Source organism: Oryzias latipes, chromosome 18 (assembly GCF_002234675.1).
Source record: "Oryzias latipes chromosome 18, ASM223467v1".
NCBI classification, from domain to species: Eukaryota; Metazoa; Chordata; class Actinopteri; order Beloniformes; family Adrianichthyidae; genus Oryzias; species Oryzias latipes.
Window position 1 is genome coordinate 16,369,098 of NC_019876.2, and position 17,899 is coordinate 16,386,996.

Here is a 17,899-nt window from a genome sequence, read left to right on the forward strand (position 1 = left end):
TAAAGTTGGACCATCACGGGTTTCAACAGTAGCTCCGCCCTAACTGGTCCGTTCCATTTTTCTACAACCAACAGGGGGCCTAAAAATGGTATGGTATGGTTCGGTCAATTTCAATGGGTCCACTTTATAATGGAGATGCTCAAAACACCAGACTGTACTGTACCACTCAGTGGAAATGAGGCTTCAGAGTCATCGATCCGTTTAAGATGTTTAACTCTGGGAAGAGACCGGCCTGGATAAAAAACACGGATGCTCAAAGAGAACACGCAAACGTCAGACTGAAAGGTCCCAGCTGAGATTCAAACTAGTGCTTACTTGCTGTGGGGCAAGGGTGCTAACCGCTACGCAAACACGCGCTCAGAAGTTGGTTACTGTATAATCCCTTTTTATTTTATTTTTAGCATAACCTTAGATGACAGGTAAACCTCTGATCTTCACCTCAGGTCTAGAATGCTTCACTGAGGTGCTAGAAAAACCTTCAGGTGGTTTTTTCGTTTCACCTATTTTCCAACTTTTGGAAAGACAGGGCTTCGTTGACGTCCCTCTATGAGCAGTCGTCTGCGTCACAGCGTTTACAGCCAGAATGGATAACTCCAGTCCTCGCGGCTCCACTGTCCCACTTGTTTTCCAAATAACTCGGTCCTAGCCATTGTTGAACACACGGATGTGTTGTTTTCAGCCGCTCAGGAGCCGCAAGGACAGCAGCGGTCAGAGACGAGGCGTGACAGGAGGCCCTCAAGGCCGCGAGCTGTCCATCCCTGGTGTAAAACGCAACAGGACAGAAGATGACAGCCGGAGTTGAGTTAGAATCACTCGAGCAGACATCAATTTGATCATTTGAGTAAAAGAAGGGATTTTGAAAAGCTTTTGATCTTACTAAAATCAAAAAAGGCTTTAAAGTCTGGACGTGTGCCAAGCTCAATTCATGAACATTAAAGAAATAAAAGCTGATGGCAGCCAAACCAGACCTGAAAACACTTTAGTTATTTTGTTAGAGTAATAAAGATTGCATTAGAGGGGAACTCTCTTCTTTTTTTTTTATCTGAGAAACAGAAGTGAATTTAAATTACAGCACGTTGGTTAAATGTCAAGCTCTTGTCATTCAGAAAGATAAATACTGCATGACAAGTTAAAGTACTGAACGATTTATGCCTTATGTAAAAAAAAAAAAAGAAAAAAAAGAGGTTTGACAGCAGTATGTGACGACAGAGCAGGTTCCAAACGCAGAAAACCAGGCAAAGCACAGTGGAGATGATATTATAATGAGGGGTGATTAACCAATACGTTTTTTTTAACTATTAATCCGCAAAATCAAGAGTTGTTCTGTTAAATGGGTGAAGACAAAACATTTATGTCATCAAAAGTGTTAAGGAAGTCAGCCAGTTAAAGTTAAATGAAATAAAACTGAGGTAACTGTGGTATTTAGCACGAGCATATGTGGTATTTTATTCATTTATTTATTTGGTTTCATATGTGGTATTTTACTTATTTATTTTTATATGCGGTATTTACAAAAACGGCAAACAAAAAAAAAATGTGGTAAAAAAGATAAGAGATTTAAAAAACAATTGCTCAATCACCACACCATTTCCTTTCTGCGAGACTGGCGCAGTTTGAAGACGGATGGCACGCATAAGTAAAGTCTGTAGGCAAACAGTCGTTTGTTTGTTTGCGTTGTGACAGTTTTACAGCATTTAACAGTGTCTGAGTCACAAAACCAAGCAGATTAAAGGCAAAAAAAATAAAAAGATGTCAAATTCCTAAGCAATTCGACCTAATTGCTATCAATTAGTGGTAGCAGCTGACACTGCTGGCAGAGCGAGGAGTTTTCCCGACGAAAATCCTTTCACAGAAGGAACGCCAGTCTGCAGTCTGCTGAAGAACACAAGCCGTTCTGTAAATTCTGTAAAAGTCACGAGGGGAAACCTAGATGACAAGGCACCAAGACAGAAACAAAAATATAAAAGGCTATATTTCATATTTTTGTTACCAATGCTTTATTTAAATGGACAAGAACGGCGAGAGTAAATCTGCAAGTTGGCTGTAAACTATACATGAAACATTTTACAATGTGAGATCATTCACAAAGCACTGTTAAGTACTTCGCCTTAAAAGTATGACCAAAAAAAAAAAAAAAAAATTCTACTGCAACCTCCAAATGTTGGAAATCTTGCCTAAAAATCAACTAATTAATTTTTTTTTTTTTTTTTTTTTTTTTTTTATTTCATGTTTATGATGAACATCAAATCAACTAATTACTTAACTACATCGACTGAATATGATCAGATCAAGTTCCAGCAACTTTAAATATCTTGTGTTTTTTGAGTAATACACAGCTAAAAGAGGTAGCCCAAAAATAGGAAAAGAACAAGAAACTCACTAGTAACTAATTAAAAAAAATAGATAAATAAATCTGCCCATGCAGCAAATGTTCTTTAATTTATAAGAAATCAAAATCTGTAAAGCACGAATTCCACACGAGCATCAACCAATGGGGAAATAAGTGATAGAGAAGCTAACTGTTAGATAGAATTACTTCAAATAAAAACATTTTAAAGTCCAAATTTTTTTTTACCTCATTGTAGTTCATTTGGATGTAAAATGAATGTATTAGGTGGGAATAACTTATTTTAGAACAAAATGTGAACAAAATTTAGATCTTAATACAATGAATACATTTAAAACATAAATCTAAGATTCTTTTTCTAACATAATGTCATCGAATGCCAGTTTAACGTGTCAACATTTATTTGAATCTTAAAATAACATCCTAATATGACCTTCAAAAAAAAATACAATGATAGCACTTATAAAATGTAAACAAAATGCTTTGAGATGTATTAGGACCATCTCCTAATCAAGAAATTTAAGTTTTTTTTGGTCGTATGGAATATAATTTTCTTATTTTAAAAAAGATTTTGAGAACATCTTGGAAAGATATAGACCAAAAATGAATTATAACAACTTGAAACCTGTTCAAATATCTTGAGGTTTTAATCTTTGCAAGTATCTAATAGTTTGCATCAGATCAGTCTTTCATGTTTTACGATCAAAACAAAAACAGGGGGGAAGTAAAAATGGATTCCAGTCGTTTTTATGCAGAGATTTTTGTCATAACTATGTGGGATCTGAAAGGATGGGGGAAAAGATACCCCTTGCTCATAAAACATAGTATGTTGGGCCAATGCATGAATGAATGCATGAGAGGCTCCAGCACGGCTGTGGCCTGCAGAATGTGTGAACACCTGAATGTGTTTCCGTTCCCCCCCCCTGCAAATTCTTGTAACAAATTCTGTTGAAGTGAGAAAAAAAAGGAGTCCAGACGTCTTTCTTTTCTTTTTGTGTTTCTTCATAGTGTGAAGTCATCTTGCAGAGGCATATGTGTATCCCATCAACACAGTTGTCCGCTTGTGGCGTACTTCCTCTCTAAAGCTCGGCGCGTTGTTGCGACATACCACGGCGGTTCTCGGGGCTTTATTTAGCTCGTCTGCCCATTTTACGTGGAAATAAATAAATACATAAACAACATGTTGCCTCACCTGATGTTCCTGCAGGCTGCAGAAAATGCTACTCCTACTCCTCACAGCTCATTCATCTTACCACAGCCATGCACGGAATATCAAGTTGTCTTTGTGGCAAGAGACAAGAAAGTTAATGAGGGGAGAGATGACCAGAAGGAAGAATAGAAAAAAAAAAGGAGGTGTTCATCGTCTTCATTGGCCCCAAAAAAGTCGTTTCACCTGACATGCATCCATCAGTGGAAACGTGATGATGTCACGGGAAAGAGGTGCGGTGCATGTGAGCTGCAGCTATTGATTGTATATGAGAACTGGACTGAGCGACCCCACCCACCCGTTCGTGTTCTAAACAGGAAGTACCTACTGGTTCCAAGGACCCACAACAAACAAACAGCAAATACTAGGGCTGCACGATATGAGGAAAACTTGCGATATTAGAGATTAATATTGCGATAACGATATAGTTTGCGGTATATAAATAAATAGCAAAATAACCAAAAACATCATTCCCATTTCACTGCAACAGTTTAAAAATTATACTCCAAATGACCCTCGTCGATATAGTTGACAAACATCTAACATAATAGGCCTCCATGTGATTGGTCAACAACGTGAACGTGCCCATCCGATTGGTCAAATGCATAAAGGGATTTATTTGATTCATTAAATGTCTCAAGCTGCCATAAGATTGTTTGAACTCATTTAAGGTTTACGATTTACTGCGATATTCGCCGTCTTTTGCGATATGCATATTCCAGATCTGGATTTTGCGATAACGATAAATTTGCGGTATATTGTGCAGGCCTAGCAAATACTCTTCATTGCTACCTCTTAACCTTTTCTTGCAAATCCTCTTTTTTCACACGAGTTATTCAAGTCTTAAACTGGCCAATCAAAGCAAGCGCCATCATGTTGAACGTTCCAAACGTTTTGATTGACAGATTCTACCTTTCGAATGGTAGGGATGTGGACTCAGACATGAAAGACTCAGACAGATTCAGACCAATCAGTGCTTACTGACGATGTCTCCAACGTGGCCGCATCCGTATCGCGAAAAAAATGGCAAATCAATCGACTTCCTTTGGTTGGAGTCCTTTTCTGTGGGGTGACATCACAACCAGTAGTACAGGGGTAACCTTTTGTAAAGTCAATGACTACAGTCAAAGAAAGTGAATTCGTATCGTGACATGTGTAGCGGTTGCTCCTAAAAAAAAAAAAAAAAAAAGGACAGATTGGGTAGACAGTCTGTGGCGCCATCTCAACAACTCCCTCCGGGGGGAGTGGGAGTGTTTCCAGATTTTGTGCTCCTGTACTTGTCTGTGGACCTTACCTCTGGCTCATCTGTGCCCCCGTACCTGACCATGTACCTCATCTCTGCTCCTGCTTACACACTTGGTTGTGGACCCTACATCTGGGTCATATTGGCCCCCAGCAGTCCCCCTACTCCATATGGACGAACCCCATCTGCTGGAACAGCTCTACAACATGTAGTTGTAGAGTTAGATAAGCCAATTCCCTCTAAGAGTTCTGGTACATCGCCTGTACGTCCTGGGGGAGGATCCCTCCTTCATGTGGACGCCCGTGAGGTTTCTTCGATTTTTCAGGTATTTATTTTTTCTTAGGTGTTTTTCCTTACACAGAAGGAGTGTCTAAGGGCAGGGATGCCCAGTTTAGTTTAGCAATCAGCTATTAAATTATATGACTTTATGTTCTTTATGATTCATGTTTATTACACAGTAACCGGCATGAAGCCCATTGAGACGACTATTGTTGTAAATTTTGGGCTATATAAATAAAATTGAATTGAACTCTCTTTCAGCCTCTTGTACAAGACCAGTTCTGCACTTCTGCAACTGTTCATTCTAGACTGTCGTCATGGAAAATCATCTTTGTCCTAAAAGAATGACGTGTTTGGACGCTCTGAAATGCTTTTCAAAAAGCTTTATTGTCCTTTCATAAAGTAGGCATGTCATACATGTCACGTGCCGGGAGTCTGCGAAAAGCTTTCTTCTAACAATCAGTGCTGATAAACCTGATTTGTAGGTTTGGGTAGGACTGTTTGTGTGTGTGGGGGGGGTTCATACTCATCAGAAGTTATTTGAAGCAAGTATCTGCCTTGTTGGTGGGTAGGATGGCTCAAGCTGAACTCAAGCCTGGGTCAACACAGGTGAAAATGGCTGAAAATTAGAGTTTTGGTTTGCTAACAAGGGAGTCTTTGTGTGATCCTGCCCTTGTTTTGCCCCCACTAATGAGTCTGTCAATCCAGCAGATCAAAAAGGAAAACATAAAATGTGCATTTACGGAGAAAAAACTAAATTATAAAAATTCATAGGTCAATACACCAAAAAAATGTTGGGAGATGTCTTGTCAGGTAACTTGAACAGAAAAAATTAAATGGTATGCCAATTCTATGACTACAATAAAACCTTTTTTTTTTCTTTCCCCTATTTGGATTGGTATGCGGGGCTGCATGGTGGTGCAGTGGTTACCGCTCCCGCCTCAGTTCAAGTCCCGGCTAGGGGACCTAAACCAGAACACCAATGGGGGACCTTTCTGTGTGGAGTTTGCATGTTCCCCCCCGTGCATGCGTGGGGTTTTCTCCGGCAACTCCGGCTGCCTCCCATTGTGCAAAAACATTGTAATTGAATCTAAGTTGGTGTGAATGTGAGCGTGCATGGCTGTGTTATTTGTGTGGCCCTGCGACAGATTGGCGACCTGTCCAGGGCGTCCCCTGCCGTTGCTTCACAAGTTGCTTCACAAGTTGCTTCACAAGTGGCTCCAGCAGCCCCGAAAGGGACAAAACGGGTTTAGAAGATGAATAAATGAAGGGTTGGCATGCTAGCTTTGCCGTCTTCTTTTTGCTTGTTTTTTAGTCAGGACTCCTTTTGAACAATAGCTCCCTCATATGGCCAACTGGGGCAATTACGTCACTTTCCAGGCGCTTCATATGGCTCCTGTGGGTTCATTGTGACAGTGAACCAAACAAACAAAAGGGTCGACATTTTCTGAAACTTCTGTCCAATCAAACCAATCGTATTGATATTTGGCTGACCAATTTCTACAAAATAATATATGAATAAATCAAATGGTTAAATTAAAAGAAATATATAATTTTCTAAGGTATCCATTTTTTTAATAAAACATTTAATATCCAAGATCCAGAACTTAAGACAAAGTGATTTTTTTTAATCTGTAATACTTTTTAAACATTTTCAGTAAAAAAATAAGCAACAAATAAATCATAATTAAGATGTTCATCATAAATGATTTGGGATTTATTTAAATACTTAAATAAGTAGAGCGCCTTTGAACAATCAATTTGTTATGAAACTGATTTATTTCAAAATAGCTTACAATTATTTAATCTTTATTTAAATAGATTTTTCCTTTTTAACAAAATTCATACATATATATATATATATATGAATTTTGTTATGTGTATATATTTATATACGTATAAAAATATTTATATACGTATAAATATATATATGTATATATATATATATATTTTTTTATTATTATTTATTTTTTTTTTTTACCAAAGTAAATGGAACAATAGTTGCATGATCCCTTCTGGTTCCACAGACATCATAAATAAGCCTCCTTTAACTTTACTGCAGAACCTATAGGTACCTTTCTCTGGATTTATTTAGCAGGAACAGTGCGTGATGGGACAGGAGCGGTAATGGGGAGGTTTCACAGCACCCGAGTGAGGAGACGAAGAAGATGAGACTGTGGATGTGACCCTGGGGTACGATTTGAATACCTGCCCGCTACTGCTGAGTAGTGATCAATCATTTCGCTGTCAACTAGCACTCCCTGCTGACAACTTCCCCTCTCATGTAACCTCCCCTGTTTCAAGTCCCGCGTTCCTCTTCTTCTCTAATATTTTATTTTTAATCTTCATCTGACAGCCTTTAGTATGGAGCCCCAAATTGTTGATAATTACAAAAAATAAAGAAATAACACATTGTGCAATCAAGCAACCAATAAATCTCTCTTAAATATATAAAAAAGATCATGAAATTGTGAAAAAACCTGCACACAGATTTTAAATTAGCCTTTATATTATTAAATATATTTCATTTTGCTCTAAAGAGCTGTTCATTGTTTCAAAACAGCATTTTATGCTTTCAGAAACTCTGATTTCATAATCAATATTTTCCATAGTAGCTTTGCTTTTATATCACATTGCCTTATTTATTTCATTATGAGCTTTTGTGGCAGAATGAGTCTGTCTGTCAATCAAACCAGAGAAGGCGGAGTTTGATTACTAAGTTTGAACCAACAGCAGCTGGACTTGGGGAGAGACGGATTTCATTTCAGGGTAATTCAATTGTTTAGTTGTTAAACTAAGGTTATAGATTATCAACACAGATATGTTTGACTTTTTTTTCTTTTAATATTTGGAGAATGCATTCATTTTGCAGCAGGGGATGATGATCCACAAAATTTCAAAGCAACTATTGAGGAGAACTTCCCTCAGTTGAAAGATACAGGGGGGTTTGAACTGCTGCAAATCTCTGGTACAACCAGATATGAGTAGATGTAGATACGTTTACCTTTTTGTTGAGTTAATCTTTTTTATTTTTTTCAGGGGATGCTGCTGTTGGTAAAGAGGGGTGAAGGGATTTTCCTTTTCCAAATTATTTTCCCTTGTTCAGTTTGGCTTTCATTTGGACTTTGGTATGCAATTTAGTGTCATATCAGAATCTAGATTTAGGTAGTACAAAAAATACTGAAATCTGTAATAGGAATACTTAAATTTGAGGGGTTTGTTACACCATAAATAGTTAAGACAGTAAATCAATTCAGACCCATTTTATCAACCTAGCCCCAAATGAAGTTGGCCTAATTCTCTGTGGGTTTTTTGGCCAGTTAATTGCATACAAGCAGCTGCTAATATTGTCCAAAACTGTCTGTGTTGCAGCATCATGTGAACGACGAGACGCCCTTCTCAAATTCTGGACTGGACGGGAAGTACTGCCCAGACAAATGAGTGCTGAAGTGGTGAACAGCCAAACTTTCCAAAAGTCCTCCCCCCGTTTTGAGGTTCTACGTATTCCTGCACATTACCAAAACTATGAGTCACTTTTGGTGGACATGCAGGCATGTCTCGCCTCCTCTTAAATGGGTTTTGGTCTAGTTTAGGAGGGCTTTGCAATACAAGATCTTCTGAAGTTACACTGCACTTGGCTGTATTCTTGTCTGATTTGAGTTCCAATGCAGTTTGCCTTGTTTTGTTCTGATACAGTCACACCAAGTTTCAGATAAATATTTAGGTGGCGCAGTGGTTTAGCCCTCTTGCCTGACAGCAAGAAGGCCCCTGGTTCAACTCCCGGCTGGGGGACCTGAGAACAGAACAACAATGGAGGACCTTTATGTGTGGAGTTTGCATGTTCTCCCTGTGCATGCCTGGGTTCTCTCCCGTGTCTCCGGCTTCCTCCCACTGTCCAAAAACATTCTTCATAGGTAAATTGGTCAGTCTAAATTGTCCCTAGGTGTGAGTGTGAATGGGTGTGTGATTGTGACCCTGTGACAGACTGGCGACCTGTCCAGGGTGTCCTCTGCCTTTGCACACAAGTGGCCAGGATAGCCTCCAGCAGTGCCATGACCTCGAATTGGTAAAAACAGAAAAAATATATGTATATACTAAAAAAAATACGTGTCAGAAGTTAAGTTTTGGTTTCAAAAAATCGGAAGTTTTGGAATGATGATTTCCCCCCATTTTTTTTGTTTTTTTTTCTTTCACCATCAAGCCCAAGTCTACAAGGACAAACTCTCTATATTGTGATCGGCTGAGCTTATTATGTGATTATGTGCATGTTTTGTTATTACAAGAAAATTGAAGAGGAAAAAAAAGCAGTTAAATGTCATTTGAATTCAATTTTTTTTTTTGTTTGTTTTTGCTTAGGAAGTCATTTTGTTCAGTTCTACGGAAAAAACAAAATCTCACTCAGCAAATAGGGGCAGGTCATAAGCAGGGCCAGTTAGCATTTTATTTCTTATTTGCATTTGTTTCTTTCTACCTACCTGCCTGTGGCCTCTAATGACAGATGCCATGAAAAGAAATAAGGATCAGGACAGGAAGGGGACAGATGGAACCCAATGAGTGACACTTGGCGTTGACTGCTAGCAATCGCTGATTATAAACCTCGGCTGCCAAGCACACCTGAATCTCTTTTTATAGCCAACAATCAGTCTTATTCACCTCTGGCCTATTTTTAATTTACATAATAATATTGCAGTGCTTTTATTCCACACACACTGTAACCTTGGGCATGGCTTTCAAAGCATCCAGGGGGGCATCCGTCGTCGATGGGTTGATGGGAAAGATGCTGATTGATAGCCTCAGCGCCGAGGTTATTTTTCACTACATCTCGTGTTGTTTAGCACACAGCACGCAAGAAAAGAAATTTTTACTGCCACAATTGAGAAAGATCCTACTTGAAGCCAAAGCTTTTATCAAATTGTTTTTAATCAAACTGCCTTGATTTGCCCATGTGGAGAAAGGACAGAGAGAGAGAGTCTTATGCCTCGGACTGCATTCCAATGGGTTAAAGACTCAAATTATGAGAAAACTGTGAATGTGGGGATCGAGTGAGTCGCTTCACTTGGCATCAAAATGACTTGGTGTCATTTTTCAGAAGGCTAAATGAAGTGTGCGAGCAATGGCAGGACCCCGTTTATTTTCACGCGACCCAACCTGTGTGCTCCTACTTAGCCTTACCTTCCTCTGCGAGTGTGTGTGAGTACACGCCAAAGAGTGCCTTCTACTTTCCTTTGTCAGTTTCTCAGTAAAGGCTCAGCGAGAGGCTGCCCTCACTCCCTTACCTGGCTGATAGATGCTGTGATGTGCCACTTGTCTGTCCTGCCGTGCTAAAGCAGCTAGCCAGCACTAAATGATGATCTTTGTAATCCAACCGCGATACCCCGAGTTTTCTCAGCAGGAGGCTGGAGCGAGTCTCAGTGTGGTCCTTGTGTGTTTGTGTGTGAGGTTTTCCTGGCAGCGAAGGCAGAAAGGAAATGGAAGAGGCAGGCTAGTAGCGTGTAAATCATCCTCTCTGATGGTCTAAGACCTTGAAACAAAACGTACAGTATATGTTACCAATACTATGATCCCGATCAACCGGTCAATCACGTAGGCAGCTCGAGAGCCATCAAAAATTAAAAAAACAAACAAAAAAAAAAGCTACAAAATATACCAACGACCAATCATTAACCTTGCTGGGAAGTACGTCACTTGATTGACCTGCAGAACGGCTAATCGAACATCCTCTGATGTATACTTCGCTACTCTGCGACCAATGTGGAGTTTGTATTTTTACCTAAACTTTAGAAAGGTTTTGAGTGTTCAGCATCAGACTCCCAACTGTGGATGTAGCTGTTAATGGCCAATTTTTTTCCTTCAACTGGCGTGTAGTCAGTCATGAAAGAAGAACCATGACCAGAACACACACAAAATGTCTTTACTGTCATTGCGCCATCCGCTACACTGCTGTTGACATGACAACACCAACACACAGGTCCAAATCAACAAACTGTTGAAGGAAAAATGACAGATATATTTTTTGTCATGTTGAAAACTTACATTTTCATCTAAATGTATAAATTAAATACAAAACAATTGAGTGCTTCACTTTAAGATCTGCTTTTCATGGTAAGTCTGGGTATTTAGGTATAAAAATACGAAATTATAATTTTAAACATATATATATATATATATATATATATATATATATATATATATATATATATATATATATATATATGTTGGGAAAGTGGATTGTTCAATCCCTACACCATTAGTTTGACATGTGTTGTGCTAAATTAAATATATTTATTGTTGAGTCATTATATTACAACAGGCTTAATGAAAGCTAACTATTAGATTTATTTCCTTATTTCTTGCCTAATAGAAATTTACAAAAACAAAAAAAGAAGTAATACAGAACCGAAGATATCTCCCGATATGTCAATCTAGAATTTAGCATAGATGTTTTGCCCGTAAGATAGAAAATTTAACGAAATTGATACGGACTCTACTGCCTTTACAGAAGATGAAACATAACAAAAATCGTCTCAGCCAGGGCTATCCCACTTCCTTTTGGGGCTAACGTAGCATCCATGATTCACCTTAGTTCCTAATATAGGCATGTGAGTCTAAGTGGAATTTTACAGTCATAAATTTCCATATTTTATCCTCATGAAAAAAAAAAAAGATGTAACAAATGATGCTATGGAACAAACGCGATAGATCCTCTGCGATGTGACTCGTAGCACACGCCGTATCTGCACTGATGTGCTGAAAAAAAGAAGAAAAAATCCCATCACATCTTTAGCGCCGGGAGCTGCTCGGATCCACGCACAAGTCAGGAATGACAAACTCTTCCTAGACTTTAGGTATAGCTCGCTCAGCATAAAAGCGCAAAGGAAGCGTGTTATTTTAAAGGTGTGCTTGAACTGACATGTCAAGAATTCAAAAAATAATCTAGTTTTTTTTTCCCTCCTTCTCCAATCCTCACTGCAGAGATCAATAACACAGCTCGAGTCTTTGACCCCTCCGATAACAGAAGTACTTCTGGAAGCCCTCTTCCACATCCGTAAAACCGTAATCGTCCGTTTGACTCCAAACACACGGCTCTTATGAATATGTGATGAAGACCAGGGTGAGCTTCTGAATAAGTGAGGCAACCATCTGTGGTTAAAACACACTTTGGAAAAGACATTGCAGTGGGGGAAAAAGGTGTACCTTATAGACATAAGAGCATCACATGTTATTTTCTTAACCAACTGCAGATACCTGAATGTGGAGTGAGTTGTCAAAATGGTTTTGCCAACTCGCCACATTTTGGTAGGTGAAGAATGTGCACTTACACTGACACTAACAATCTCTCTTTTCAGCCACTCCCAAAAGAATTTGATTTCTTTTTTCAGGCCTCTCTTTTTTACCTTGTAGCAGTTCTCATTGGGAGAATTTCTGACAGAAAATAATAAAGTTTGAAACCTAACCTTGGTCAAATAAAATAGAGCGAGACAAAAAAAAAGCTGTCCCTCGGCTTGCCTGTGCAGAGGTGAAAAGAAAGAAGGAGAAGCGGGAGACACAGGAGTTAGCGTTTACCCTCACCGATTGGGATGTATTTGTGCGGGGAGGCCTGTTAGTGCACGTCGTGTGAACATTGATCCACAGTGAGCAAGACAGAGCTGGGAACTGCACAAATCACAGAAAGGATATTCGTTTTTTTTGTCTGCTTTTCACCCTGACACGCGGTAAAAATAAAAAAGCAATAAATCAATATGACAGAGGTAGGAAAAAAAAAAGTTTCAATCTGTTGTTAAATTTTCAAATTGATAGTTTTTTTAGTGCGAGTCTGACAATACTGCTCACTTACATCTGAAATCTAACCAATGTATTATTTTAGCTCCAAAAGAAAATCTCAAATCATTCTTGCTAGCATGCTTAAACGTTTGTAGCTAACGCCTTTAGCGCCGCAGATCACCTGTTAACCTTTGCTATTAATCTTTGGCCTGAGCCACATATTAACCAACTCCTAATAAGAAGTATATTGAGACTTTACAGCACAAAAAAAAAAAAAAGATTTGCTAGCTTAATTAGCAGCAATTAGCGACAAAACCTTAACATTTAGCAAACTAGCATTAGGATGTTTCTTAGCATTTAGCATGTTGGACTGGCGCATGGTTAGTTTCCCAGCTGGGCTTATCTAGCTTTATTTAATGTGGGCCTTGGTCAAGACTCTTCGTGCCACTTCCTAACAATGTAGCCTCAAGCGGGCCTCAAGTCTGGTTCTCCCTGTGCCGGTCCCCAGCCCGGAAAATTGCAAGGTTGTGTCAGGAAGGGCATCCAGCGTGTAAATCTCTGCCAAAACCAAAATGTGTGACTCAGCTTATTTGCTACAGAGACCCCTGATGGGATATGCCGAATTGTAAACAACAACATCAGCATTTAGCATATTTACCAGAATTTATTTTATTTCAAATACATTTTCACCAACAGGATGAAGTCTATTAATAGGAGAATTCACACACTAAAATCATAAAAAATCCCTGAATTTTCATTTGAATACACAAAATAAAAGTAATAAAACAGTTAATATGATACAATAAAAAATAAAATTAAAAAAATAACGTTTTTTAAGGTCACATTTGATGCATGAAGAGGGATTTTTTTTTTTACCTCTGAAAAAGAACCTGAACAGGTGACTTTGTTGCTACAAACTGTAACTTTGAGATTTTACAATGATTTAATAACAATAATGTGAAGATCCTCACACACCCTTTGGCAATTAATCTCAATGGTACTGCATTTCTTTGTACGAACACTCACGCAAACACAGTTCAGCTGATGTCAGTAAAGATAGCAGGCTGCAGTAGAGCGCGTTGCTTGTTTTAGATGGAGACTGATTCGTGAATTGACCTTGACTCTATTCTTCAGCAAATCTTTCCCCAAGCGCTGAGGGACTTTTCACTTGTGCCGTAGAAACTGCAGACCGACTATACATTCTTAGTCCATCTTCTTTTCTCATTTAGTCGTGTGCAGGGTCATGAGAGTTGGAAGACCCTATCCCAGCTACATCAAAGTAAAGGGAGGGTATACCCTGGACAAGTCATTAGTCAATTGTAGGGTCAGATACAGACAGGAACTCTTACTTTGATCATAAGGGACAATTAAGATCCACTAATAAAACTATAAAGTATGTTTTGGAGTGTGAGGGGTCGCAGGAGTGCCAAGAGTTGAAGAAAAAATGCCTTGGTAAAACAAAAAAAAGGACCCAGACACAATTCCAACAAGGGCTTTCTCGCTGTGAGGCAATCTATGACACTACCATGAAACTGTATACTGTTAGCAAAATGCTTAATCAACCAACATTTAGATCAGAAATTGGTGTAAAACAATACTTCCTGGTTTATTTGTTGCCCCTGTTGAAGTAAAACTAAGACATAAGAAATGGATCCAACTAAATTTGAAGAAAACTCAATCTTTCCATTGCGCCCACTCATTTTCTTGGCTGGAGTCTTTTTACATCACAACCTACAGAACAGCAATTCTCCCACTCAAATGCAGGAAAATGAAAGGCATTTGTAATGGCCACGAGACAAATACATGTAAGAAAAACAGCTGTCGCTTTCGATTCTGAAAAACTGAGGATTGAACCTTCTGCTGTGACACCCTGTTTAGGTTCTCAAAGACTGTGGGGCAAGATAAGGAGATCTTCTTGAGGATCTATCCTACACGACAAAAGAGATTCATCGGGAATTGTAAATTTATTAGAACAGCAGTGTTTCAAAAAGAAAAAAGACGATGTGAAAGGTGTTCGTCTAAAAGAAAACGTCTGTTACATATATTCCCTCGTGGGTCTCCTTTGATCAGACAAGCCTGATGTTGCGCAAACACAGCCGAATGTGTGAGAGTAAAGTCCCCAGGCCACACCGTCACCTGATCTGTGAATGGGACGTGGCTGCTACGTCATGAAGGCCACAGCACATCTGACAGACGCCCGTTCTCACCAGAGGAACCAAGGATCAGAAGTCTGTGTTTGTGATTTGAACCTACTTGATCTCTAGCCATTATGTGCATGTGTGCTCCCTTTCTCTAAACGATTTCTTAATCTTCTTTTAGTGTTTGCCCCTACCATTTTCCATGTGCTCTGCCTCACCGACACTGCCATCAGGCGTTGTCCTCTCGTAGCTGTCCTCGGGGAGGGGAAGGGCGCCCAGCCGGGGGCCCGACGAGCTCTTGCTGCTGGGCGTCTCCGACTCATCCAGGCCGCTGTCGTAGCAGCTCTGCAGCGATCCCTGCTGGTGAGGGTCCTGGGGCTGGCTCACCACCGAGAAGGTCACTCGGCGAAACGGCTACAAGAGAAACCAAACGGCCGGGGGTCACTATAAAAGGGACTATTTGCTTTGAATTTTTGTGAAAAGAAAGATTGGGAACTTTGGTCCACTGGAATTGAGAGAGAAGATTTGGGTCAGGGTAGCTGGGAAATAGGTTACGAAGAAGATAAAGGCAGGGAGGCAGAGCGTGTTTGTTAGTTTTAGCGGAAGAGCTAATGACGCTATTAGCTAATTTAAAGGTAAAAAAGGCCAGCTAATCTCCTTGTAACTATTTTGTCTTACAGCAAAATATTTTCTGAACTGTTAGCTATTAAAGAAGGTGTAAAGGCATGTCTTTTCTCGTTACAAGAAGAATTCTATTTAAAAACTGTACTAATGAAGCTGGGACCTGAGCCTACAAATCTGACAAAGCTAGTTACATTTTTGTCACTTCAAAAAGAACCATCACTAAAACTTTTTTGATAGGCACATTTAGGTAAGGCTAGGTGGTAAATAGGTTTCAGATAGGTTAGCAAGCTGGGTCCTCACAATGAGAATTAAAGCACAGCGATGATGATGCTACTAGATAATTTAAAAATAAACAAGCATGCTAACCCAAAGCTGAAAGTCACTATTCTGCTACAACATGTACACACATACATGTATAAAGATTTTTCTATGTCTGAATTCAAGCACTACTCCCTAAATGCCGTGTCACACAACCACTACGTTAATTTTACGCATATTCCCAGTATGAAATTTCTGTCTTTGATCATCCATGCGTGATGTACATAATTCGTAAGTGTTTCTTTATTGCATTTGTCATTTGTTCTTTACGTGAATTTGGTTTTGAGCTGTTCAAAATTTTTGGTCAGTTGAGAATTACTGAGTTCACGAGTATTATCTGTAGCCTATATGCAATTATTACGTACATTTTATTTTTGATTTTTATATAAATTTTATATACATTTTATATACATTATACATTTTATATTTGATTTTTGCAATATGCATAGGTAAATTTCACAGCTTTCCACGATCATTCTATATTATGTCCAAGTATTTCTAACGGACTTTTCATGGATGTACCTACCGATAATGTAGAACTTTTATATCAAGTATCCTTGGGACATCTCAAGTTCAAATTCTATAACTGGCGCATATACCACTACTGAATTTCATATAAACAGCGCAGTTTATGTTCTGCATTGATTTACGTGTTCTTTGCGTGGTTATTCATACTTCTTTTGAAGTTTTAACGTGGTTCATTCGTGATACATCTGTGAAAATTCAAGTAAAGACCCCAACTTTTCTGTGCAATATATGAAAAAATGTACGTAGTGGCTGTGGGACACGACCTTGACACCCCTCAAACACTATGTAGTACTATTTAGCATATGCTTGCTACTCAGAGTTTTTCCAATTTAACTGCAAAAGTAAAAGCCCAATAAATATGAAAAATTTGCGAAGATTATTTATAACCCTTTTGCTATCCAAGGCACTTTAACATTGGTAGTTGGGTCATCTGGACCCCATAAGACAGTGCGCTGAACCTTTTTTCTTCAATGATTTGTGATCTTCACTGGTGTCCATGGATTACATGAAATCCTCTCCACCTTCATCATGGTAGGAATAACACGTCAATGGAAGGGTGGGGGTCATCTGGACCCCACAAGATAACACAAGGGGTAAAGCCACTGTGTTCTGATGACAAAAACTTAATTTATTAAAAACAAATTTAAAGACATTTTATCTTAAATGACAATTCGCTCACACTGCAGCGCTACACACTGGTTTTTATTGGGAGGTTTTGGTAAATTCCAGGGCACTTGATTTTTGGATTGACCTGGTTTAACTTTCAACGCGTTTGTAGCTAGAGCCAAAAGACAGTTCCAGAAACATACATTTACACACGTTTTTTTCGATGGAAGTGGCCTCTTGAACCCGTGTTGCCGAGGGCGCTGAGAACGTATCCTAACAGACTCGGCTTATAACTCTTCCTCCATGTGCTTCTATCCCCTTCTAATTGTTGCACAGAGATAGAGGAAGAAAGGAATGATATAAGGATGGTGAGCACAAGGTGAATGAAAGCCCTCGTTCAGTCATTATTGAACCGGATAACAAATTGCTCCTGCTGTTCATTAATTGAACACAAACGGTGTCAGAGTCGGCCTCCGTTGCTTCACCCTTCATGTGCCGAGCTGGACTTTGTCGCTCTTTCATGCGCTTTGCTGCTTTCATCCCTCCTTTTCCCCTCTGTGTTCCTTGTTTCCTTGTTCCATCATAAGAATATTACACGGGGCAGAGAGACCCATTACTCAGAAATGCTCTCTGCCTTTCACCCCAACACCCCCCCCCCCCTCGCATTTATTCTCCAATTGTCTCACCTGATGAAGTGGAATCGGTTAGCTACACTGAACACTAACTGCTTCTTTGAACGGGTGGATGATGGATAACTCGTCTTTCCCCGTCCAAGAACCTTACAAGCGGAGAACAAAACATAATTTTAAGTCCGTCCTCCGCTGGCAGTCGTTTGATAGCTCTGAGAT

At 39.2% G+C, this 17,899-nt stretch overlaps 1 protein-coding gene across 5 annotated transcripts in view; it reads right to left on the bottom strand.

Moving 5' to 3' along the window:
• pcdh7 (protocadherin 7) overlaps positions 1 to 17,899 on the bottom strand; it is a 150,918-nt gene that overhangs the window by 63,890 nt on the left and 69,129 nt on the right. For 2 of the 5 annotated variants that reach the window (XM_004079819.4, XM_011487541.3), the window contains exon 2: positions 15,170 to 15,389. The exons of 2 other annotated variants lie outside the window; for them this stretch is intronic. In XM_004079819.4, the coding sequence (XP_004079867.1) occupies positions 15,170 to 15,389 (220 nt within the window). The remainder of the gene's footprint in view (positions 1 to 15,169; positions 15,390 to 17,899) is intronic. One more of the 5 variants, XM_011487539.3, reaches the window with a different exon arrangement.